Genomic DNA, 24757 nt, shown 5'->3' with positions numbered 1-24757 from the left:
TATTATACATACATCTATCTATCTCATTTAATGAAGGAGAAGAGAGACCAACAGTCATTCTACCTGCAACTTCGTGAATCGAATCTATAAATACAATATCCACAGAATTCTCAACCTCTTTCTTAAAAAGGAAGACCGCCTTCCTCGGCCGAGATATTCATATCCACCGCTCCCCAATCCATGGCCGACCAATCCAACGTACTGATATCCGCATCAATCAGCCCCATTCCGGGGGTATCTATATATGTCCCCATGCCAGATGATGCCGGTCCCGATGCAGAATATCCCAAATCCTCACCCAGCCCATAGAAAGCCATAGACGGCACTCTTGAAAAATCATCCCCCTCCCCATCCCCCTCCCCACCTTTCTTCTGCGCCCCTGCCTCCCCTGCCTCTCCCATCCCCGCCAATTCCGCCATCCTCTGCCTCACACTCCCCACAATCCTCGGTTCCGCAATCTCCTCCCCCATACTCCGAAAAGCCAGCTCCCTCACCTCCCAAGCCTGCAGAATGATTTTCGCAAAAATCAGGAAAAAGGGTCCGGGTATCTCATCATACAGAGTAGAATTAAATCTCGCTTCGTAGTTCGCCGTCATTGCTTCCCAAGCGCGTTCTGCTTGTTGACTCAGCGGTCTGCGTTTGAAATTCTGCACGATTTGGAAGTATGCAGGGAAGGGAAAATGCATGTTGGACATCCACATGAAGCCTTTCGCCAGGGGGGACGTCATGAGTTTCGTATCGCATTCGAGCATATTGAGGGCATGGGCGATAGTAGCATCGCGCACCAAACCCACTTTTGAAGAGTGGTTCTTGCCAGAGAAGTGCCAATGTTCGACTAAATGCCATTTGGCAAGACTCATTCGTGTAGTCCAGATAGTGATGAAGTGGAGTGGGTTTTTCGGATCACAGAATCTGAGATATTTTTCCTCGACCATCTTTTCTAGATCGGCGAGTTCGCTGCCTTCTGTAGTAGGGTTATGCTGAGGATGTTTGGCTGCAGATTTTAGAGCAGGATTACTAAAATCAAGATGAAATGTGGTATTTCGAATAAAGTTCCCCATTTCGCCGCGTAAAACAACAAAAATCGCCTCAGTTGGTTTCTGCTGACTTTGTGGGGGATTCTTCATCTTTACATGAAAATCCGAATCGCTCGCATTAAGGGGGACTTTACAACTCCAAGTAGGAGTCAAGATGACGTGCTTGGAATCAGCGATCTCCCCGATACGAGTATCGTAAAGTACAAGTGACCACCAAAGTCTTCGGCGCATCTCAGCCTCTAGGGGATTGAGTTTAGATAAGGCGAATTCGTTATGACAATCCATACGTTGCGCTATTCGAACAGCAATTGCCAGCAAGGAAGACAGAGATTGAGGGACTGATTTGGTTCTGAAAGACATCTGAAACGGTTAGAAAATATATATGTTGTGGCCCACTACACTTACCAGGTAGAAAAATAAAGCAGTCAAGGTGTCTCGATCATCTCTGTTCCGTAGGAAACCGCTATTTAATAAACCCTGCTGACACCCAAACTGATATCTTGTCAAGAGGTCTGGTTTTGATGCGTAAAACATAAGCTGGCAATCTTCGTACGAGAGACTCGAAATTGCCACACAATAAATGCCAAACATTAAGGCTTCTAGCTGAGGTTTAATATTCCGGAGATTACCAGCAGCTTCTATGATCTGTGCCTGGAGACTGGGAGTATGCGTAACCTTGAGTAATGGATCAACATTTTCCAGGTAGATTTGCCAAAGTCTGAATATTTGAACTGGCTCAGGATGAAAAGTAGAAATATCAACATTTGATACACGCGATCCAAACAAAAAATTATCATTGTCAGATATTTGATCCCATACTTTTTTCACATCGGCTTCACGCACATCGTCATCATCGGAATCACTGATGTTATCAGGTTCTCGAAACTAAGCCACAGTCAGCGAATGGAGAGGAAATTGTAAGAGATGACTTGACATCATACTTCTTGACTCATAGCGTGCCACAGGTTCCTAATACTGTTAGTGGGGGCCAAATAGCTTCTTGAAAATGACATACATAGCCTCGTGTGCTTTTTCAGAATTGGTAGTTGATGGAGATGGTATGTTTGTAGTCGCTTTTGGCCGTTCATCATCGGAATCATTGTGACTTTCTGTCTGGGGAGATTCTTTGTGAAGGGGCTCAAACTTGATATTATTTTGGCGTAGAAGATCTTCGTACTTACGAAGACGATCTAGTAGTTCTCGTTCTGGAAACCTGCGTCGTCGCTGACGAGGAAGTTGTGTTGCTGGTATACATTGTATTCGTGATTTGACGCAGGTAGAACAAGGGTATCTGCGATTACACTTTATCTTTCTCTGTTGACACCGCAGACAAGCGAGTACACGTTGTGGTTTCGAAGATGAGATGATGGTCGATGTCGCAGGGGACATATCTGAGGTTCCCTCATCTGGTTGAATAGGTGGCACTTTTGACATGACTTACAGACAGTCCGTGTAGTATCACACAATTATGATACTATTTTTGAACGAAGTCTAAGTTCAGCTTTGAAAATTCGATATTGACGGATTAGGCATAGGCAGCAGCCAAGAAGGAAAGTGCCTCAATCAGACAGTGGCGGTGATGATATTACAAACGCCCATATCTATACTTTGATATGCAGAGTGATTACTTAAGAACCTAAAGAATGTTGTTATAACTTATATCATTCGGTGTTTGAGGTCGAAGCTCGAGGTTGTACGTACAATGGGGGTTGAGGACGGGCTGCTGACTCATCATCCGCATTTGACCAATCATGATCTTATGAATCTTGCTGGCGGTCAAGTCTTAACAGATTCAGAATCAATATCATCTATCATATAATCAGTACCAAAGAATGAGAAAAGCTTATCTCGCTTTCAATCATACTCAAGCAATGGATCATCTTCTTTGAAATCGAATGGCGCTTCGTTAGACCACTGCCGTGGAGGTCTTTCGCTTCGCTCTAGTGTTTGGGAATCGATCTAAATTCATATTTCACTCATGTAGCACGTGGGGTTATTATGTATTCGTTCGATCCATAGAAACCAATATAGTGAATGATTCTCAGAAGTAGATACGCTTATAAGTATATAGCCATGACCATTGCTTGGGATTTAGATATAATCACTGGATATTAATACTATGTAAAATTCAAAAAGTAGCTGCGAACCTTCATCTCTGTTAAAAAAACAATCTATACTTACTGAAACACCAAGTATATTCAAGCACCAGAATAAGTTCATGAGAGATTAGCCTTACCTTACCCGAAGGATTTGCTTCATCATTATACTTTTGTTTAGCACCACGACCCGATCCCACAAACCACACAATACCTCAAACCCCCCTTCAAAACCAATCTTGGCCCAACTACTAACAGAAGAATTGTACAAGAAGAAAGTCGAATGTGAGAGGTTCTTTTGAGATGAGTACTACACAACCCAACGAGAGCTCCGAGTATGTGGTAATCATATGCAACGCCACCCCGACCTAACCCAAAGAAATCTATCAAGAGCAGTGTTTCAACCAAAAGTTCCTGTGCTAGTTTGAGTCTACATGAGCATATTTCAAGTAACTATAGACCGCACCATTTCATCCACAATCCATCTTCGTTTCCAAAGACTCATCTTTCGGTCGACTCCTCCAGTAATTATCTGTAGCAGAGGTGAACACATAAACCAAAATATTCGAAGGAATATAGTTGTTTCCCAGACGACGGCTGGTGTGGAAGCGCATAATTATTGACCTGGGTTTCATACTAAATATAACTCGGAAAGATACTACACCTTCCGGGTCATCGAAGCCGACCTCCAAATGTTCTTTTAATAGAAGCAGATTCTGTCGTACGAAAAGCTGCTCTGAGCTCCGCCGCCTTTATTGTTGCAAGAGCCATTTCTGGATTGGCCACTGCTGAATTGTTAGGGGAGCAGTGACTCCTCAAATCATTGTCATTTTCTAGCTGTCTCGACAATCAATAACTTTCTCGCACTGTATGCTAGTCATGCAAGAATTAAATTAAGAAGCCTAATACGGGCAATAGGAAAACCAGGAACATTAGGGAGAGGGTCTTTTAGCGAAAAAAAATCCGTCTGGACTTTACATAAACTTTCATGTTCCAAACGACAAATATTCAACATTTAACTCAAATATGATGCGTTGAATTATACGTCAAGAGCAACTCTATTTTCGAGCGTAGCGAGCTATGGGGGATTGGGGGCTTGCCTCCATAGTAGAAGACGCCTCGCTGACCCTCCGGGGGCCTGCCGTGGTGGCAGACTACTGTACATAGTTGCTTTAAAAAGGGGATTGGGGGTTTGCTATATAGTTCCCGTAGAGAATTCATAGGAGGTTATCTTAAGCTCATAAGACTTAGTTGTTTTGCCACTTATAAGAGTATTTCGCTTTGAGGGTGGGGAAGGGGAGTCATCAAGCGCAATATCTGAGGGGGTCTGGAACCCGGACAATCGTTCGCCAGGAATGTGGAGATTTGAAATGTAAATAGATGTAATTTGATATTGAAAGATGCTTGCCTTCGTGTAGTGTAGGATGTAAATGGAATGATTGAATCAATCTATTGATGCCATACTCATGACTGACTTAAAAATCTCGTTGAGGATCGACCTTGTACAATTTCGAGTACCATGACTTTACTGAAAGTTTAGTGATGAAGTGAACTTTCTCCTACGCTTGAAGGAGAACGGTATATTTCCAGATCTCTGGCAACCAGCCATCCAGCTTTCCGGTAACCAAAGAACAATGTAGAATTTCATTCCAAACCAGACATGCTGTCGTGAGATTTTCATACACCATTCCAAAAGTCATCATCATCTGCACAGCACTACACTGCATTGAATGAAGACCCCGCCTCTCCGCCTCTCGTGTTCGCATCCTCAATGCCCAACAAAGTATTTGGCCTCATTGATCCTTACGATCTTATCAAACACGCCATTCAAAGTGGGTTGACTATGTGTCCACTGTGGTACCGGACTGAGACAGGATATCCATAAATTCCGTGAACACGCCATTGACCAACCAACTCTTACTCAAAGAAGGGATAGATGGACCAACCAACAACCGCTTCGGTGGCAAAAACAGAGGAGGTTCCCAGCCTCGGTAACGGATGTGAATGTGGAGGTGGCTGCATGGATTATTCTCGATGCATGAAATTTGTGGAGAAAGGAAGGATTTGTACAATTTTTCCTCGACAATCTTATCGGTGGTAGTTTATTCCTGTTCCGCCCGCTTCTCAACAAAAAAGTAGATGTGATTTTTGGTCCACCACTAGGGAAAGGGTGAAAGCCGGAAGTGGTCTGGGGGTTGTTCCATGTTGGGGAATCGAGAGTGAAGTGTCAGGTCAATCTTTAATTCTGTGATTTTGATTGGGTCAGAATAGTATTTGAATTTCCGACCAATGGAACATGGTGATTTGGCCAAGATTGTTCGTTGATGTTTCATAAATTGGCGATGAAGAGACTGGAATGGATAAGATAGTGATGAAATAGGAATCGGACGGGAACGGGGTTATTTAGTTGTTATGGGCGAACAGCCTAATTAAGAATTAAAAGTTAGGACTTAATGATTAAGGATTTAGCAATATTGAAGACGTTATCTCCAGTAACAAGAGAAAATGCAGCTATGTTACCGGTATATGGTATCTATGTAACGATAATGCAGGTCCGAGTCCAGCGTGTCTAAAGCTGTGAGATGTTAGGTTGTCAAGGGATTGATTAGTGGCATCCCAGAGTTATTTAAAGAGCCCTGTAATAAGGGTCCAAAAGAAGGTCTCATATGTGGCTTGTGTACTTGTTTGTGCTTGTGCTTGTGCGTGTGCTTGGACTCAGGTGGTACTTTCAATCAGGTACCCAACCTTGACTTTTGGGTAATTGAATTGATTGATTGCGTGGTTGAGACATTTTAGAATTTCGTGAAGAAGGTTCTTAATGATAACACTCAATATACCTGGATAAAGTTCATCACTTATGATATCAAAAACAGGTATTATATCACCACCTAGGTAATAACTTCCTAATTTATCCGTTGAGATGAGCAATGGATGTTGTTGGAATGGATGATACAGCAGGATCATAGAAGTCACTAGGAGATTCCTGCGAATGTATCCAAGTTCGCTTAGTCAACCAATTAATTCATCACGATTCTGAAATCTGTTGGGACGTTGAGGATTTGGGGATATCACTCACAGCCAGCCAACCGGTCTGTTCTTGATGACCATTGACCACATGTGAATAAGAAAGAAATGATTAATTCCAAGTAGGAAATCACCGAGGACAGAAGAAGAAAGAGGAAAGATTCCAAACTTCCGTTCTATTCATTTCTCACGGTAATAAATCACAGAGAGCCGTAATTCTTTCCAAAAATATAACGGTGAACATAGTATTGTCTTGAAATTGTGATTACAGATCCACCATACTACGGAGTACCGGTATACGGATGTCGATGCTTTATTAGCAAGGGGAAGGAAGATAAACCGAAGATGACAATAAATACAATACCCTAGATATCCTAGATAATACCATCTTCCACATTTCGCCCTGGTCTAATCTTCCTTTTGCCTTCCAAGTGGCGAAAATCCAAGATTTTACATACGAAGTAGACACAATACTCCATAGATTGGCATGCTTATTAATAATTTAAAAAAATCAATCAAGAGAATTAAGAAAATTGAGAAAATAGCTCCACGCTTGCTTTTACTAGTATCTTCTAGGTTTTCCCATCAAAAAAAATAAAAATCGACCATAGATGAAAAAGTCTCCATTTTTACCTTACGTTTGATCACCCAACCGAGTTACCGATTCATCCAGTCCCTTGAACTTCTTTACCCATTCAATTCTCCATCCCTACATATCCCTGTTCGGAAAGTACAATTTAGTACATTTCCAAACACCATCAAATCTACTTATAAGTTCAATCACTCCTCCATCAACCCTTTTCTTTTTCCTTCCCTCACGCTCTCTTCCCCCCATATCATCGACATTCTTTCAAAATGGCTTCGAACGCGTCACAACCTTCGAGCATGGCGAAGACTTCAGAGCCAAATCGCAACAAGAAGTATGACCCAAAGAAGCCTCATATCACCGAGGAGCCAATCACCAAGGCAAACTGGTACAAACACGTTAACTGGCTTAACGTCACTCTCATTGTTGGAGTTCCCATTTATGGTCTCATCATGTCCTACTGGACTCCTTTGCAGTGGAAGACTGCTGTCTGGGCTGTCCTCTACTACTTTATGACCGGTTTGGGTATCACTGCTGGTAGGTTCTAATTGATTTCTTTGCACAATGAATCACATCTAACAAATTCGTCCAGGTTATCACAGACTGTGGGCACATTCCTCATATTCTGCCACAGTCCCATTGAAGATTTTCCTTGCAGCTGTTGGAGGTGGAGCCGTCCAAGGCTCCATCAGATGGTGGTCAAGAGATCACAGAGCTCATCACAGATACACCGATACCGATAAAGATCCATACTCCGTACGAAAAGGTCTCCTATACTCTCACTTCGGATGGATGATCATGAAGCAAAACCCAAAGTCTATTGGACGTACCGATATCTCCGATTTGAATGATGACCCTGTTGTCGTTTGGCAACATCGCAACTACATCAAGACCGTTATCTTCATGGGTATGGTCTTCCCATGTGTCGTCACTGGTCTTGGTTGGGGTGATTGGTTCGGTGGTTTCATCTACGCCGGTATCCTCAGAATCTTCTTCGTCCAACAAGCTACTTTCTGCGTCAACTCTTTGGCTCATTGGCTCGGTGACCAACCTTTCGATGACCGCAACTCTCCTCGTGATCACGTCATCACTGCTCTCGCTACTCTTGGAGAAGGTTACCACAACTTCCACCACGAATTCCCATCTGATTACCGTAACGCTATCGAATGGCATCAATATGACCCAACCAAATGGTCCATATGGACGTGGAAGCAACTCGGTCTCGCCTACGATCTTAAGCAATTCAAGTCCAACGAAATTGAGAAGGGCCGTCTCCAACAACTCCAAAAGAAACTCGACCAAAAGAGGCAAACTCTTGACTGGGGTATTCCTCTTGAACAATTGCCAATCATCGACTGGGACACTTATCAAACCGAAGCTAAGAATGGACGTGCTCTCGTTGCTGTCGCTGGCGTTATTCACGATGTCACCGATTTCGTAAAGGAACATCCAGGTGGAAAGGCACTCATCACATCCGGTATTGGCAAAGATGCAACTGCTATTTTCAATGGTGGTGTCTACAATCATTCCAACGCTGCCCACAATCTTCTTTCAACCATGCGTGTAGGTGTCCTACGTGGTGGATGTGAAGTTGAGATCTGGAAGCGCGCTCAACGTGAGAACAAGGATATTTCTTTTGTCAGTGATACCGCTGGTCAAAAGATTATCCGAGCTGGTAGTCAGGTAACCCGTATTGCGGAACCTGTTCCATCAGCAGATGCTGCATAAGCATTTTCATTAATGAGTGGATGATCAGAATGCTTTCAATTGAATGGCAAAATTAAAAATTGCATCTTTGTTTTTTACAAGCGTGGGTTAGTGTGTCATTTTAGACTGGGGCGTTGGTAATACTGGTCAACATGGTGATTTTAATATTAAAGTCAAGGAACGGATGGTGGGATGGGTTACTTTTTTCTAAACTGAGCAAGATGATAAACGGTTCGGATCATGTATCTTAGACAAGCGTGAAAGAAGAAAAGACTTACATTTTGGAAGGCGATGATGAGACGGCTCATAAACATTTGGGTCAACAGAATTAAAACCGTTACTTTCATCTCGATATGTTTTCAATGCTGTTCTGCGTGATATGACGACGTATGACCTTGCTATAAATTGTGTAACTTTCATCTCAATCTGTGCAGAAGACCTGACACCGTCATGAAGACCCTTGATCGTTAAGATTGCTTTGATACATACAATTTATCAAATCTCGAAATGGCTATGCGCATATTCATATCTATGTTCTCCTATCTGATCACTCTAATCCTATATATAGAGCATCAGCATCAGTATCAGTATCAGTATGTATATCCACCTATCACATCCCAACGGGCACTAAACCCCGGATTCGGAATCGGAATCCGATATTTGTTTTCCGCCCGTGTATGTATGTTTGTGTGTGCATGTGCCGAGGTTCGATGGATGTGGAAATGGTGGACCCCTGATATTTATTGATTGATTGATCGTGTTGCAATTGTCGACTGCGCAATTGCGATATTGCTGTTTGACTTTTGAGGACTATTGATTTGATTTTTTATTTATTTATTTATTCATTTGTTTGATTACTTATTTATTTGACGGTTTGCAGAGTCGATTTGATTTGATTTGATTCGATTTGATCGAATTTTGGAAAGAAGGAAAAAAAAATAAGGAAAGGACAGGAAAGGACAGGAAGGGAAAACAAAAATGACAACAATGTTCGATGCGAAGACTGATGTGGGATTGAAACGATTGGGGTTCTTGATGAAGGGGTGGAAGGATAGTAGGGAGGGGTATATCGTTAGTTTATTTCTTTCTGGGGGAGGGGTGGTTGATGGAGGGAAGGGGGGAAGGGAGGGAAGGATAGGGAAGGGAGGGGAGTGGAGTGAAGAGAGGGGAGAGAGGGATGGGAGAGGAATATGATTTCCAGTTCTTTGGAATTGGTTTCTGTTGTGGTGCTTGCTCGCTTCTAGAAGGGAGGAGAGGAAAAGGGAGATGGAGGTCTCGCATTCAATCTCTCCGAGTTGCGAGTTACGAGTTTGCACACTCTTCCCATCCTTTCCACCCTTCCGCCTCCATCTCACCTCACTTCTATACCGCTCACCGCAACTCCCATTCCTATCCCCTTTCTTCTCCATTCATCTCCATTTGTCCCTCAACTACTCAGCCCTTCAAAACCCCCAAATATCTCCTCATCTCCCAACCTCACAATCAAACTCACCAACTTCTAAGCTAGAAGTCTAATCTACCCTTCCTTCTCACTGATATTCCCACCCACCCCAACTTATACATACAACTCAACCCCAAACGATCCCTAACTAACACATCTCCTTTTCTCTAGGGATGGGGTCACGATCTCCTACCTTCGCTCTCACTTTCTACAGATGCGGAGCATCATTCGGAGAATGTGACGACGTTTATTTTTAAACCGACGGCGCATCATTGGTTAGTTCTTTTTTGTATTTATTTTTATTATTATTTTGAAGGGGAAGGGAGTGAGTTTTTGGGGTGTGTTGGTTTGCTGCTGTTTACTCGGGGCTTGTTTTTTATGATATCACATTGAGATATTCTGCTTCGAGGGGCTACAGCATACCCGTAATATCAAGCCTTACATCTACACCCAGACCTTAGATTCCTTTTCTCCCTCTCCCTCTCCCCCGCCCCACTCTGCATCCTCCCCACCCCTCTCCACCCCTCTCCACACCCCGCTAACCCATCCACCCCCCTCACAGCAATGCAAACTCCACCGTCCACGGCGGCTGCATCGCAACCGTCTTCGATGCCTGCACATCCGTTGCACTCATGGGCCGCTACAGCGCTCAGAAATGGGGCGGTGGTGGAGTGAGTCGAGGATTGGGATGTACTTATCTAAAAGGCATTACTATCCACAATGAGGAAACTGAAGGAGAGGGGAAAAATGATGTATTGGTTGAATGTGAAGTTGTGGGGGGGTTGGGAAAGAGAAATGTGGTTTTGAGAGGTTAGTGTTTTTTTCTTTTTGGGGGAATTTGGATTTGGAAAGCTGGGTGTGATGGGATGGGATGCGATGCGTTGATGGTTTGGGTTTCCGATTCTCATTTCCATTTTCGTTTCTTCTCTCTTGTAAACATCTTTCCTTCATTCTTTCCCGCTTTGTTTTTCACTTCTCCATCTACCCATCCCCTCTATCTCTTAGATTCCACCACCCCCTCCCACCCACCATCTGAAAAGAAGAAAACCCTTCAAAATCTTTCTCTCCTCTATCTTTCCTATTCTATCACTCCCCCAGAGCAAAACTTCCCAAGCGCAATAAGACCCCAGAACCCCAATTCAAAGTCAAATTCAAAGTCAAATTCAAAGTCAAATTCAAAGTCAAATACAAATTCAAGAAAATAAAACAAAGAAATCAGAACTAACACCCCACCCCCCAGGAACAATGAAACGTAGAACCGGAGAAGTCCTCGCCATTTGCGAACATAGTAAAGTGAATATTGTGGGTGTGGAATTACCAGGCGGTGCGAAGGAGAAGAAAGAGGGAAGGGGAAAGGGAGAGGGAAAGGAGTCGAAGTTGTAGATTTGGGGAGTTGGGGATTGAGAGCTGTAAGTTGTGGGTTGTGGGTAATAGGTCGAGGGAGAAAGGTAGATGGAGATGGGGATAAGGAGGGGAAAGGGGAAAGGGGAATGGGGATGAGGAGGGAAGAAGAAGAACAAGAGAGGAAAAAGAGAGGAAAAAGATGAAAGGGGCTCTATAAATAAATAAATCAATAATCAGATCCACATGAATATAAACACGAAGTTCAATATCAAATATCAAATATCAAACTATAAATCCTACGATATATTACCTAGATACCTATTCGCATTACTTACGATTTATACTCATCACATCATTCAAATCACATCACAAAATCATCCTAATCAATATCCTCATAACTCAACTCAACTCAACTCAACTAACCACATCACATACCTACTAGACTAGGTACTCGTTCAAATAACATTAGCTAAGGTACCTAGGTAACTCCAACTTCTTTTTATCATCTACATTTTACTCTTGTAAAATCAAGTCAATTCAATTCCAATTATATCAAATTATATATACACATATAAAATAAACAATTTCTTCTATTTTATTTGATTTTATTTTATTTCCTCTTTCAATCTTCCATCTCCTCTCTATTTCCTTACTCTCTACTTCTCACCCCCTACTCACTCCTCCCTACTCCCTACCCCTTCCCCTCCCCCTCCCCCCCAAATCCTATCCATCCCATCTCATCCATCTCATTCATATACCCTAAAAAGCACTTCCCCCCTCTCCCCTCTCCCCTCCCCTCTCCCTTCCAAATCTCAAATCTCAAATCTCAAATCTCAAAATCAGCCTACAACCAAAAAGAAAGCAAGTAAGCAATTAAAAAATAAATAATCAATCAATCAATCAATCACCTTCAATAAAATCCCTCTCACACCCATCTATCTATCTCTATCTTCCTTTTCAAAACACAGAAAGAAAGAAGATAAAAAGAGGAAAGAAACCCCCGGAATCTCTAACCCGCTTACAAGATATACATATCCATATATAAAAACACACAAGCAAGCAAGCAAGTAGCATATCTTCAAACACCAGCACACATATACAAATAGAGCGAGCAAGAAAAAAGTGAAGAGGGAAAAAAAAAGTATTTGTATGTAAAGTTAGTCAGTCAGCCATCCATCCAGCCGACCAATCAATAAATCCCAAACTCCTTGCTACCATTCCATATTTTATATGTCCATTACTCCTGTACTCTCTTGATACACAACCAACACAATACAAAGAATGCTCGCCTAGCGATTAATTATTCAATTCCGGGAATAATTTTTGATAATGATGTTCACCAACTTCCAACACCGTAATTTCATCCCCAACCCTCAGTGCTCCATCTTTGGTAGTAGGTACTAATTGCATACCCAAACATCCTAAATTCTTTCCGGCTCCTTCATCAATGGCTCTGAAGGTTCGTAAAGTTTTGTCGGGTTCGGATGGATGTCTCACGCCAGTTTCTTGATTTACATTTGGCATCTTACATCTTACTGTACGACAAGAAACATCGTATTCGTAAAAACCAATCTTAATTCGTCGCCAATCGTCTTCGTGGTAAGCTGGAGGTCCGGTAACTGAAAGATATTAGTATTGAAACAAACAGATTTTGAAATTTTAGAATAACATACTGATCAAATTGGCACGGAATTGTCCTGCAGATAATCTTGGCGCCCCCTTAACCTTGGGCATTTTACTTTCAACATCACGAATACTAGCAAGATTGATAAGATGGATAGGATACTAGAATAAATTAGTAAAGAAATCATACAGTAGATTTTGAGTGTTCGAAGAAAACTTACAGCATCTTGAAAGCCTGTAACTGGTTGATATCCAAGTTCTTCCTTTGAAGGCGCATTTCTGAAAACTTCTCTCGGCTTTGCGCTATCGACTCTGAACAAACCCAACTTATTGCTGATACCAAGGTAATATCTGAGTTCTTCTGGAATCTCAATTTCCACATTTAAAGCATCAACCGTTTCTCTCCAGATTGTCATCTTTTCAACAGTATAACCTGCTTTCTCAATTTGTACTGGCGAAGGATCGAATGGCACCCGGAATTGTTTTTCAGGGACGGTTCCCATAACTTTGGCACCCCAACTTGCAACGGTTCCTCTCCATCCAGGTTCTTGATATGGGAAACTCATAATTATAACTCCTCCACTCTCGACATCATCGATATGAGGAGCATATGTATCCACGCTTTGATCTGGAACCCACATTTCGGTCCTAACTTTCGCCAACAAAGGGAATTGTCGTTGAGTGATGAATTCCCATTGATGTGCTGCCTTCTTTGAATTTGGATCGTTTTCTGCGACGGGAAATGGACTTTTCAATTGTGCAAAGGTAAATTGACGATCGTATTCCATTCCACTTGCAATAATGGTTCCTCTGCCCAACTCAACTCCTTTACAACTCTTGACTGGATAAATCCACATACTTTTCAATCTCCACCATTCTGCAGATGTTTCTTCAGTACTGGGGGGACGTCCCTCGGAGAATTTAGGATCGAATTCATTGGTAAGATTGCTATCGATTTTCAATCCCAGTTTTCTACAACCTTTAGGTTGTTCGGCACGTTGTCGCGCTTGTTCGAGTTCGTAGAATGCTAAAAGGACAATAGGGGGTATACAGATGGCCAAAATGGTTAGGACATATGTGGTCGTCGAGATGACTGGGATTTGTTGGATCAATTGGTCCTTGTAAATTTCGAGTTGCTGCAAGGCAAGGTCGAGATATGGTTGAATGAGTGAAGACATAGTGAGTGAGTGAGTGAGTGAGTTGATTTGAGAGATAAAAGCACTATTGTGTGCAATCTAAATTCTAGTGAAAGATGTTAACTTTCTGAGATGTAATTGCCTATACGATATGGAAATGAATTTGTATTACCAGAAAATGCACATGGAAGATGCGAATTAAAGAGCGTAAGAAGAGAAGGAATGAAATGTCAAGAAGAGGATTGCAGGAATCGAGGCAGCAGCAGAAAATAGCAGCAACTCGTCAATGCAAAAAGTTGAATTCTGGGAAAGGAGTTGAACGAATTGAATGTGAATTTAAAAAACGACGAGAGGTGTTGAGAAGGTGGAAGATGGAAGATGGAAAGTAGAAGATAGGAAGCAGAAGGTCGAGAGTATTATTCGTTTGAGACTTTTGAAGTAGCTCTTGTTCTTGTCACTCGTACCGTACCAGTTCTTTTTTTGTTAAAGTAGGTAGGTACTGTACTAGCGTCAAATGTAGGATAGGAGCACACCAGAATATTCAAGATTCCAGATTCAAGATTCGAGAAATAATAATTCCAATTAAGAAATTAAGCACCAAATTTCTTTCTTTCTTTCTTTCTTCCTTCCTCTGGTATTTGTATCTCCCTAGCTTCGTGAATAAAAAGAATTTTGAATTTTAAATAATAAATGATAAATAACCTAATAAGAGCGTATCCGCGTATGTATGTGTGGATGAATCTGAATCCTAGGTTTGATTGAATCTCAGGCTAAACCCAATCTGATCAAGTTCCCGCGGGTAGTATTGGATCCCCTAGTCAGACACACGTTTGATATTCGTAGTTTAGTGGGGGAGGAATCTTTCTTGATGCGCGGTTGTTTCTGTTGTTTCCAGAGTTTGGAGGGTGAGCTGTAGAACGACAGGAGAAGCAGGGGGGGATGGATGTGAAGATGACATGCTTCTTCGTATCATCATACAGAAAACGATATACGAGAGTTAGTCATCAATAATCACATAGAGAAGACGATACAACGAGGAATCACAAGATCCGGAAAGGGAAGACAATAATATCCGCTTGTACAGACAAATACCTAATAATAACAAACGGCCTAGGGTTTGAGCATGAATCCGTGATCTTCAGTGGGGTTTTCTTTTGATGGGTGAACTATAAACAAAAAGGGTTCAAAGGGTATCATGGAAAAGAGGGGGGCAAATATAAAAGGAGGGCGTGTGAATTCATGCTTCTCGATATAGATATGGATATAGATGGAGATGGAGATGGAGATACATAGTATGGTACGGTACAGCTGGATAAGGATCTCATTATGATACAAGCGAATTGAAGAAAGGAGTTTTAATTGTCAATTTCCAGTTCCAGTTCCAGTTCCAGTTCCGAGTTCAACAGTTCAATATTCATGACATTCAATCTACTCTCTCTCTCTCTCCCCCTCTCTCTCTCTGCCTTTCTCTATCTACCTACCTTCCTACTCTATACCAAAATCCAAAACGTTCGTCACACTCCCAACATATCACCATAAATTGGAAATGATTTAAAAGACCCAGGATCCTCGAATTAAAAAGAATCCTCGCGCAGAAAACGAAAGGGAAAAAGTTTAAATCGCCCAAGCCAAGAGAATAAGAAAGGGTCTGCTCACTCGAATCATCTACCTTGGAACTGAAGGCGCGTCCTGCTTTCCACTTTTGGATGATCTTAATGGGCTGTGCAAACGGGTAAAGTTCCAAGTTGGCTTTGTTGGGTTGGATCACAGGTCACAGGTCACGGGTCACGGATGGTGCTTTGAATGAATGGAAGTGCCGTCAGGGTAATCAGTTGTTTAGTGTTTGATTCATTTGATGATCGGTATAGTTATATCATTTATATATCATTTATAAATCTACTCGTATACATAATACATAATACATAATACATAATACATAATACATAAGTACCACGTACCCATCGTAACCTCCAGTGCGTTATCTTTCTTAGTTAATCCCTTAGTCACCTCGTAGTCTCTTCGTAGTCTCCTACCTAGTCGGTATTTACAATCTAAATACAATCTAAATACAATCTAAATTGACGTTATCACAACATAACATCATTCTACGAGTAATCTTTCCCACATCTCTCCTATCCCTCCTATCCCTCCTATCCCTCCTATCCCTCCCTTCTACAGTAATAACTTTCCACTAACAGTCTAACACTCTCGGTCCCCTCACCCTACACATACGCATCTCCACCTCTCTCCTACGGTACGACCATACTACTGTACCATCCAAGCCATTGTGCCCCATAATCCGCAAGGTACGACGTACAAATCCATCCACGCCCCTCTTCTCTTCCACGCCATCCATTCATTCCATTTCATTCCATTTTTCAGGAAAAATCAGGGTCTTGGTCTCGGCCACAAGATTCTTTTCCAGATCTCCGTTCCAGGATTTCAATTTCATCTGGTCTTACACACTAACGTTCTTCTAGATTATCTTCTAGATGAAATGTAACCCCCCCCGGACCCCTGATGATATTTTCAGCAATGTAGGGGTGTGTGGTATTTATTTTATTCATTTATTTAATTTCATTTAATTTGCCGTGCAAGAGTTTCTTTGATCGTTGGATTCTGGAAGCCATTTTTTAGTTTGATATCAGCAGATGTATGTGATATATAGGATCAATATGGTGTGAGTAGATAGATATGTTCGGTTTATAGGATCATTATGGTATGAACACACATAATCACCTGATAAAAACTGCATAACTAGAAAAAAAAAGATAATCTTCAATCTCCAATGTCCAATCTTCCTACTAATTTCTCCAACCAAAGAAACTTCACATATGTAGGGATAGAAAATAGGGGTCTCTGATATAATCATACATATTGGTACATACAAACCACTCAATTAACGTTTTAATAATGGACACTCAATCGGTCCTCATTGCTCAAGCATTGATACAAAGTATCATCATCCATAACTTTTTTGAAATAGGGATCCATCATATCCAGTTCCTACCTAGTAGATACCCCAGGACCCCTATTCCAAGTTTCTATCCATGTTCCATTCATTCAATCCAATCCAATCCAATCCAATCCAATCCAATCCAATCCAATCCATTCACACCATAATTATCACCATTATCCAAGAAAATTCCACACTAACAATGATTCCAATAATCATACCCCAACCCAACCCTCTCTCTCTCTCTCTCTCTCGAGCCTCTCTCTCCATCAAAACCCTCAAAACTCCCCCGATAACCCTCCCTATCCACAAAACCCTCCGAATCGAAAACCTCCCCTTATCCACCCAAACCACTCTCCACCTATCAAAGAATCACTGACAATCCTACAAATAGGAGATTCCCTGATACTTGACTACCATACCCTGAAAAACACGCTCACTTGATCTCCAAAATCAATTCCCCTCGAACTTACAAGTTACAACACATATACATATACATATACATACACATACACATACACATACCGTAGATGAATAGAAAATAGATAATAATAAAAAAGCACATCAACATAACTCGACACTAACCCCCCAAACTAAACTAAACTATAATACAATACAATACAATTATAAGTTATACAACCTTGAAACCTCCAAGCAAGAGATACCCAAGTCCAAACTCCAACCTTCAAACTTCCCAAAAACCAAGAGAGGGAGTAGTATATCATGCGCACCAATGCATGTCAATTTACATACATGCATCCTGAGCCTCCACAGGTATACTCGTAGAAATAAAGATAAATAAATGCACGTGGTGAGTAATTATTGTGGCTGCGAGCTTGCTATCTTTCGTATATAGCTTAGTAATACATATACACATACTCGTATAAAGTTTCTATACAAATACCCGTATTCATCGTATCTATCTATCTATCTATCTATCTAGGTATCTATCTATCCCTCCCATCATCTCATATCAAACCATATCGTATCCATCGTATTCATCGTATAAAAACATACGCATTATCATTATCATTATCATTATCATTATCGTTATCATCACCTACCTACCTACTTCGCATCCGAATCCGACGTCTTTCTCTCAAGAATCCAATTCGCTGTTCTAGTCCCTACCTACTGTGTACAAGCCTATCTACACTTAGGTACTGACTAGGTACTTACTTATACGTATAGCCTCAAACTTTTATACTAATAAAGTGTATACCAACTACGCGTACCGTATTCCATCGATGTATCTTCCTAACAAATCAATCCTTCCTTCCTTCCTTCCATCGATCTTCCTGATATATCTCTAGTCAAAATCTAAAATCCAATATTGAAAGATCACATTTATCTATCTACCTCCAGAGCATACCTAGATATCTTAGCTTTCAATCTAGCCATCTACTAAATAGGAATCTAGGAATCCAGTAAAACGGAGACGGCTTCCCTCTGATAATCGAATTGTCCGTTTCTCTTTTCCCGTTTGTGATACTCCATTCCGTGTTTATATTTTATATTTCATATTTCATGTTCCGTTATCCGTGGTTCATTCATGCCAAGTAAATCTTATCTAGTATTGAGCTTCGAGAATCAAAATTGGTAGATCGATATCATAGTAAAGTACTCGTAGAATGTAGCATAATCCACAATCCAATGGAGCTATCACTCGTAAAATAGCTACCTTCCTCCCTCACCTTCTACCCTCCTACTCTCTTTAAACTCTCTCTCCAACCCTAAAATCTCCATTCGCAGCCCTCAAGTCCCCATCCGCAACTCTAAATCTCAAACCTCACGCTCACTCACATTCACATTCACATTCACATTCTCGTTCCCAAACCTCGGACTCGGTCTTGCACTCCGAAATGCGTAAGGCCAGGCCTTCTACGAGCACCTACCTACCTCCAACCAGGTCCTCCCATCCAATTTCCGAACCTTTCCTTTCATCACAATCACACATCACACATCACACATCATATACTTCTTTTGTACATATATACATACATAGCTGCATATGCGCAGCACGCCTTTGCAAGATGAGCGTACTAGGTATGTAATTTTCTCCCCGAGACAAGACAAGCTTGCTATTTCACATTTGATTTTTTCGCCACCATCACGTATGTATGTACCTAGGGAGCTAGGTGTGTACGATACCTAGGTACTTCTTTTTTATGAGGGAGCTGGGAGCCTGGTTATTTTACTATTTTATATCATACTATGAATATATACATACACTAAACCCGGTTCTATATACCTTACTTACATATCGAATCTATGAGCCTCTACCATATCTCTATCTATGAATCAATCAATCAATCAATCTTATCAATTTTGTCCAATCCAATCCAATCCAATCCAATCCCATAATTACCATTATACATATTATACATATCATAAACACGTGCCAGATTCTAGAACCCACATTCAAAATTCCAGATTCCAGATCCTCATTGCATCGAGATACTAAATACTAAATACTAAATTCTAGATTCTAAATTCTAAATTCAAGATTCTAGATCCCATATTTACTAGTGATTCTAGGTTCCGAATTCGGCTCTACACACCGAACCACACACACACACACACACTCAGCCGAGCCAGCCAAATCTATCTATCTATCTATCTATTAATCCCATTTCATCCCATTCCATCCCATGTTATCCAATCCTGTAATTCCCATCACATCTAGATTCTATACCCCTTCCCCCTCTCCTCTCCTCCCCTCCCCTCCCTTCCCCACGACCAACAAATTCACAACACTCAATTCACAAACCCCAAAGATTACGTATCCACCGTATACCATACAAATCCAAATCAAGATCCAAATCCAAGATCCAAATCTAAACACACAACCGAGCTACCAAGCTACCAAGCGCCAATATATCCCATCCCATCACCATACCCCAAGCAAACCCCAAACCCCAAACTAAAAATCTAACATGTGAAAGAAACCCCCCAAACACTCCCTCCAGTCCAGTCGAGCCGAGTCGAGCCGAGCCGAGTGCAATCTATTTCCTCCAAGACCCTTCGAGTTCTTCCCCATGTAATAAATGCACCTGCGCAACGCAATGCATGGGAAAACCAAAGGGAACACCATCCATCCATTATATCTCATCCCGCATCCATCTCATACGCATCTTATAACAGACGATACATACATACAAATACTCCATCCCACATCCAGCCGTCCCATCTCATCTCATCCCATCCCAAACCAGTACATACATCAATACCTACCTACCCATAGATACACGATAAATAAAATCCCATCTAGTACGGTTTAGGTTCTTGATGATTTGAATGAATATATTAGCATCTATAAATCTATCAAGTAAAGAATTATGCTACCTCATCTAGCTTACCTACCGGTAGGGTATTGCAATATTGATAAGACATTCTCTACTGGATATTTTATAATATACAACTACCTAGATAGGGTCGCAAATATCTAAAATGCGAATACAAACACAAGTCATCATCCCAAACCATCTCGTCATCTCCATACTATCGTCATTTCAACATAACAACACGACGGAAATTTCATTTTACATATCTCTATTTCCCCCTCATGCCTAGGTAGGTAACATTCAAAGGATTTCGCCTATTCCAAAGCCTGCTCCCATCCCATCCCCAATACGCCATATATATAAAACCAACGCCATCATTCATTCATCCATCCAACCACCAATCCAACCGTTCATCCATACATTCATCCATATCAGCATCGACCCAAGTGACCAACATTCAATGAACAACCTGCCTATTTAATCATCGATTTCCGTCCCCCTCAAAAACCAATCAATTAAAATCTGCCGCCGTCAAACTCTGCACCACACTCGTTCCTTCACTAAACCTCGTTCTAAAAATGCGATTCGCATTTTGGAACATGCCATCTTTCAAACTAACAACGATAAATTGACTACCACCAAAACGAGTCTTGATCAAACGACCAATATTTTGTGTATGTGACAAATCAAGCGCAGCATCTACTTCATCGAGGATATAGATTGGGGCTGGGTTGAATTGCAATAAAGCCATGATGAGTGAAAGTGCAATCAGCGATCTGTGATTCGTGACTTAGTAAATGCATATGTAGTCAAAAAGCTTGGAGAAGTAAATACCTTTGTCCACCACTCAATTCTGTTAAACTCTGTTTCCACACTTTACCAAGAGATACCTTGACTTCTAAACCATCGGCGATTGTCTTTCCCTCAGGAGGATCCAACTTTGCAAAACTGCCTGGTAATAATTCGGCGAAGATTTGTCCGAAATTTTTATTGACCTTTTGCCATGTCTCTAGCAAAGCTTTTTTCTTATACTCATCAAGACTGCTGATAGTTTCTTCAATCTTCTTCTTATCTCTAATGACGGTCTTCATCATGTTCTTGAGTGCAATCTCCTTCTTCTCGACACTTTCAATCATGTTCATGACCTTAGGATTGATCTTCTTTTTCATCCCTTGAGAGCGCTCGGTAAGATTCCTCAATGTAGCTTTACATTCTGCGATATTTTGACTCTTGAAATCGTAAGGAGTTCCAGTTCGACCAAAATTATCTTTCTCGTCAGCGATCCATTCGTGCTCTTGTTCCATGTGCGATACTGTTTGCACAGCCGCTTGTTGCTCTTTGTGAAACTTCTCAATCTGATGACCAAGCTTTTGCATTTCCAAACCTTCTTCGGTGATGCCAGAAGATTTTGATCTTGATGCTTGCTCAAGAGAATGTAATTCATCATCAAATCCTGTCAATTTAGCTCGTTCATCATCGAGATGTGCCTGTGAGATATCATGCGAATCCTACACCACATTAGTTTCATACATGTGATTTTAAGATAATTACCAACCTTGACCTGGGCCTGCTCGGAGACTAAACTTGTAATTTCCTCTTCCTGGGCTTTCAATGTTTGCTCAACTTCCTGGAGTTGTTCTTGGGCATTTGAAAGATCACCTCCAACCTGTTCTGTGTCCATTTGGGCACTTTGCAACTCTTTATGTAGTGCCTTAACAGCCGCAGAATTTTTGGTGAGTGCCTTTCTCAGAGAATCAAGAGAGCTCTGCAACTCAACGAGCTTGCCATCTTTATTGGTGTCAAACTCTTTCATATCCTTCTCAATGCATTTGATATCTTTTGTAGCTTCATCCTGTCGTCTCTTTGCTTCGACCAGGTCCTGCTTGAGTTGAATAATGCTAGCCTTCATATTCTCGATCTCCTGGATAATGGACGAGGAGGAGTTGCTTCCGATTTGTTCTTCTGTAAGCTTGACCTCGTGAGACTTGAGATCTAACTCTTGTTTGATCTTTCGTGCTTGGTCTATCTTCTTCTTCTCTCTGGCAATGGTGGCCTGAAGATCAGCCAGCTCTCCCTCTTGTGATTTGAGTTCTTTGTTAAGCTCATTTAACTTCTGCATAGTAACTAGAACTCCACTTGAGTTTGGAGAACTACCTCCAGATAGTGTACCAGATGGATCATAAGAGTCACCTTCCAATGTGATACTCTTCATACGGACAGAAGGGTCAAATGTAACTCGCTTAGCTGTAGCAGCGTCTGCGCAGATGAGCGTGTTTCCGAATACGTAATCCATAGCAGTCGAAACTTCTTCATCGTAACCAACCAAGGACAGTGCGAGATCAACTTTGCCCGGGGCAATTCTTTGAGCAGCACCAATCTTTTCCGCTGAAGCTCGGAAAGCGGCAATTTTGTTCAGAGGGATAATAGTGACTCGCTTCCTTAATTTCCCATTTTGAAGTAGTTGGGTACCAGTAACTTCTGTATCAACGACAACATTGTACAAACGGCCACCTGCACAAATCTCAAGGGCCGTTCCCGCAGCTGTGTGGTTCTTATCAATTGTGAAAAGTTGAGCCACCAAACCCTTAACTTTCGATCTATCAAAGTTTGGAGCAGGATCTGAGTAATTGAAGTCCACATTTGCTACTTTACGTTTCAATCCATCTGCCTGTTCCCGGATCCTTCGGATATTTTGCTGAATAGTCGATTCTTGCTTGTACATATCATCTTCCTTGCCTGCTTCGAAACCTAATTTCTGAAGCTCCTTTTCAAGTTTCTGAGCTTGAGATCGTAATCCCTCAAGGTCTCCAAGTAGTCCAGCGTTCTGCTCTTTAGCCTTTCTCGACCTTGGCTCTTCTTCCTTGATCCTCTTCTCAAGATGATTAATCTTCAACTTTGCTTGCTCTTGCTCGGTAGAAGCAGTACTCATCCGATTCCTAGCATCTTGTAATTGCCCCTGGTATCCACTCTCCTGACCTTCTTTGGATGCGACACCAGTTTGTAAAGTTTGCAAAAGTTCCTCTTTTGTCTCTGCTTCTAAATTTTGCTTCTCTAAATCTTCCTTGGCCTTATTGTATTGCGATTGTAACTTTTCGTAAACCTTGGTTTTCTGTTTGAGTAGAGATTCCATCTCAGAAACCGTCTTTTGAGTTGCCAACTTTCGTTCCTGCTCTTCCGCCATACTCGATTTTTTCAGATCCATGACCGTCGCAAGTCGAACCAATTCATGAGAATATTTCTTAACCTCTTCTTCTAAAGCTGAGGCTTTTCCACCCTTCTTTAATTCTTTCTCCCGCTGTGCCTTCACCCGTTTGATATCTTCTTCCAAGAATGAGATTTCGCTTTTCAACCGACTCGCTGATTCCTCCAATTCTATCGCCCGTTGTTTCTTGAGCTCGAGATCGTTAGCTGATTGGGCAACCTTTTCTTGATTCTTCAAGTAATCATGCGCCACCACCACTCTTGTGAGTCTCTCCAAATCGTTCTGTGTTTGTTGATAATCCAGGAAAGCCCGTTTCTCCGTCCGCAGCTTCTCCAACTTTGGCTCGATTTCCTCTTTCAATAACTCAGTGATCTCTTGAACCTTCATTTCCTTCTTAGCCATTGTCTTGAAAGCCTTGTCTCTTCTATCCTCGAACATTCGTGTACCTGCCGCCTCCTCAATCATGGCAAGAATTTCAACCGCTTTCATGTTCAGCACTTTTGTAATTCGTCCTTGCATAATCAAGAAATTTGGGTTGTTGATATTGAGCTGAACGGATTGGAAAAGGTTTTGCACGGTTTGTTGTTGTGCTCGATGTCCATTTATAAGATATTTGCTGGTACCTCCCAGAACAATTTGTCGAGTAACACTGATTTGAGCATATTCCTCAAATCCAATGGGCGATTTCTTCTTGTCTCGATTGTCGAAAACAATCGTCACACTAGCTTTCGTTACTCCAGCTTGTCCACGCTTGTATATCAGATCCTAAAGAGGTCCGTCAATACGTTTCATGCCCATGTGAGGGGTTGTAATATACCTGAAGATTCTGCGCCCGAACCGTTGTCATATTCGTAATACCAAGAACAAAACATATTGAGTCGAGAATATTTGATTTACCACTACCATTCAGACCAGTAATCGAATTGAAACTCTCATCCCTAAAACAGATGTAAGAATATGTACCAAAGAATCTTTCGTTTGCATTGTTTACCATCCTGAAATTACGGTACGCACAGCGTACGATTTGAAACCCTGGACATGAGTTAGTCAAGATATCTAAGGATTTTGATGAGTTTATTTGATGAGACAAACATCTATAATGACTTCTACTACCCTCATTATGGCGGTGTTGAGTCGTAATATCGTTGGTCGTAAAGTCGTAATTATTTATATTTTGATTTGCGCGTGAGAGTAAACAACACAAATTGGGTCCGCAGCAACCTCGGATTAATTGATTATTCCGTTCCGTACCCCTCCTCATCCTTAAACCTTATCCAGGGCCAGGCACATCAGACTTTCATCAATAATCTGTACAATTTCG

General features: G+C 41.5%; 5 protein-coding genes across 5 annotated transcripts; 2 read left to right on the top strand and 3 right to left on the bottom strand.

Moving 5' to 3' along the window:
• Window positions 1-122: 122 nt before the first annotated feature.
• EAE97_007983 (uncharacterized protein) lies at window positions 123-2471 on the bottom strand (the record flags this gene model as incomplete). The annotated part of the gene is made up of 4 exons (XM_038878497.1): window positions 123-1397; window positions 1443-1922; window positions 1979-2006; window positions 2053-2471. 4 exons carry the CDS (start codon window positions 2469-2471, stop codon window positions 123-125), a joined length of 2202 nt encoding a protein of 733 aa, XP_038730747.1.
• Window positions 2472-7012: 4541 nt separating this feature from the next.
• Window positions 7013-8471, top strand: EAE97_007982 (uncharacterized protein; the record flags this gene model as incomplete). Its single annotated transcript, XM_038878496.1, has 2 exons — window positions 7013-7280; window positions 7336-8471. The coding sequence occupies 2 exons, from the start codon at window positions 7013-7015 to the stop codon at window positions 8469-8471; spliced, it is 1404 nt and encodes a 467-aa protein (XP_038730746.1).
• Window positions 8472-9428: 957 nt separating this feature from the next.
• Window positions 9429-11274, top strand: EAE97_007981 (uncharacterized protein; the record flags this gene model as incomplete). Its single annotated transcript, XM_038878495.1, has 4 exons — window positions 9429-9521; window positions 10063-10166; window positions 10454-10701; window positions 11132-11274. 4 exons carry the CDS (start codon window positions 9429-9431, stop codon window positions 11272-11274), a joined length of 588 nt encoding a protein of 195 aa, XP_038730745.1.
• Window positions 11275-12531: 1257 nt separating this feature from the next.
• On the bottom strand, window positions 12532-14036 carry EAE97_007980 (uncharacterized protein; the record flags this gene model as incomplete). Its single annotated transcript, XM_038878494.1, has 3 exons — window positions 12532-12854; window positions 12909-13020; window positions 13080-14036. The coding sequence occupies 3 exons, from the start codon at window positions 14034-14036 to the stop codon at window positions 12532-12534; spliced, it is 1392 nt and encodes a 463-aa protein (XP_038730744.1).
• A 6709-nt stretch (window positions 14037-20745) lies between these two features.
• EAE97_007979 (uncharacterized protein) lies at window positions 20746-24555 on the bottom strand (the record flags this gene model as incomplete). Its single annotated transcript, XM_038878493.1, has 6 exons — window positions 20746-21010; window positions 21069-21742; window positions 21790-24201; window positions 24254-24374; window positions 24428-24468; window positions 24529-24555. 6 exons carry the CDS (start codon window positions 24553-24555, stop codon window positions 20746-20748), a joined length of 3540 nt encoding a protein of 1179 aa, XP_038730743.1.
• Window positions 24556-24757: the final 202 nt, after the last annotated feature.

The sequence above is a fragment of the Botrytis byssoidea genome (genome assembly GCF_014898295.1).
Source record: "Botrytis byssoidea strain MUCL 94 chromosome Unknown BBYS_016, whole genome shotgun sequence".
NCBI lineage: Eukaryota > Fungi > Ascomycota > Leotiomycetes > Helotiales > Sclerotiniaceae > Botrytis > Botrytis byssoidea.
The sequence above is the reverse complement of the archived record's forward strand: the minus strand, read 5'-3'. Positions and strand labels throughout refer to the sequence as shown.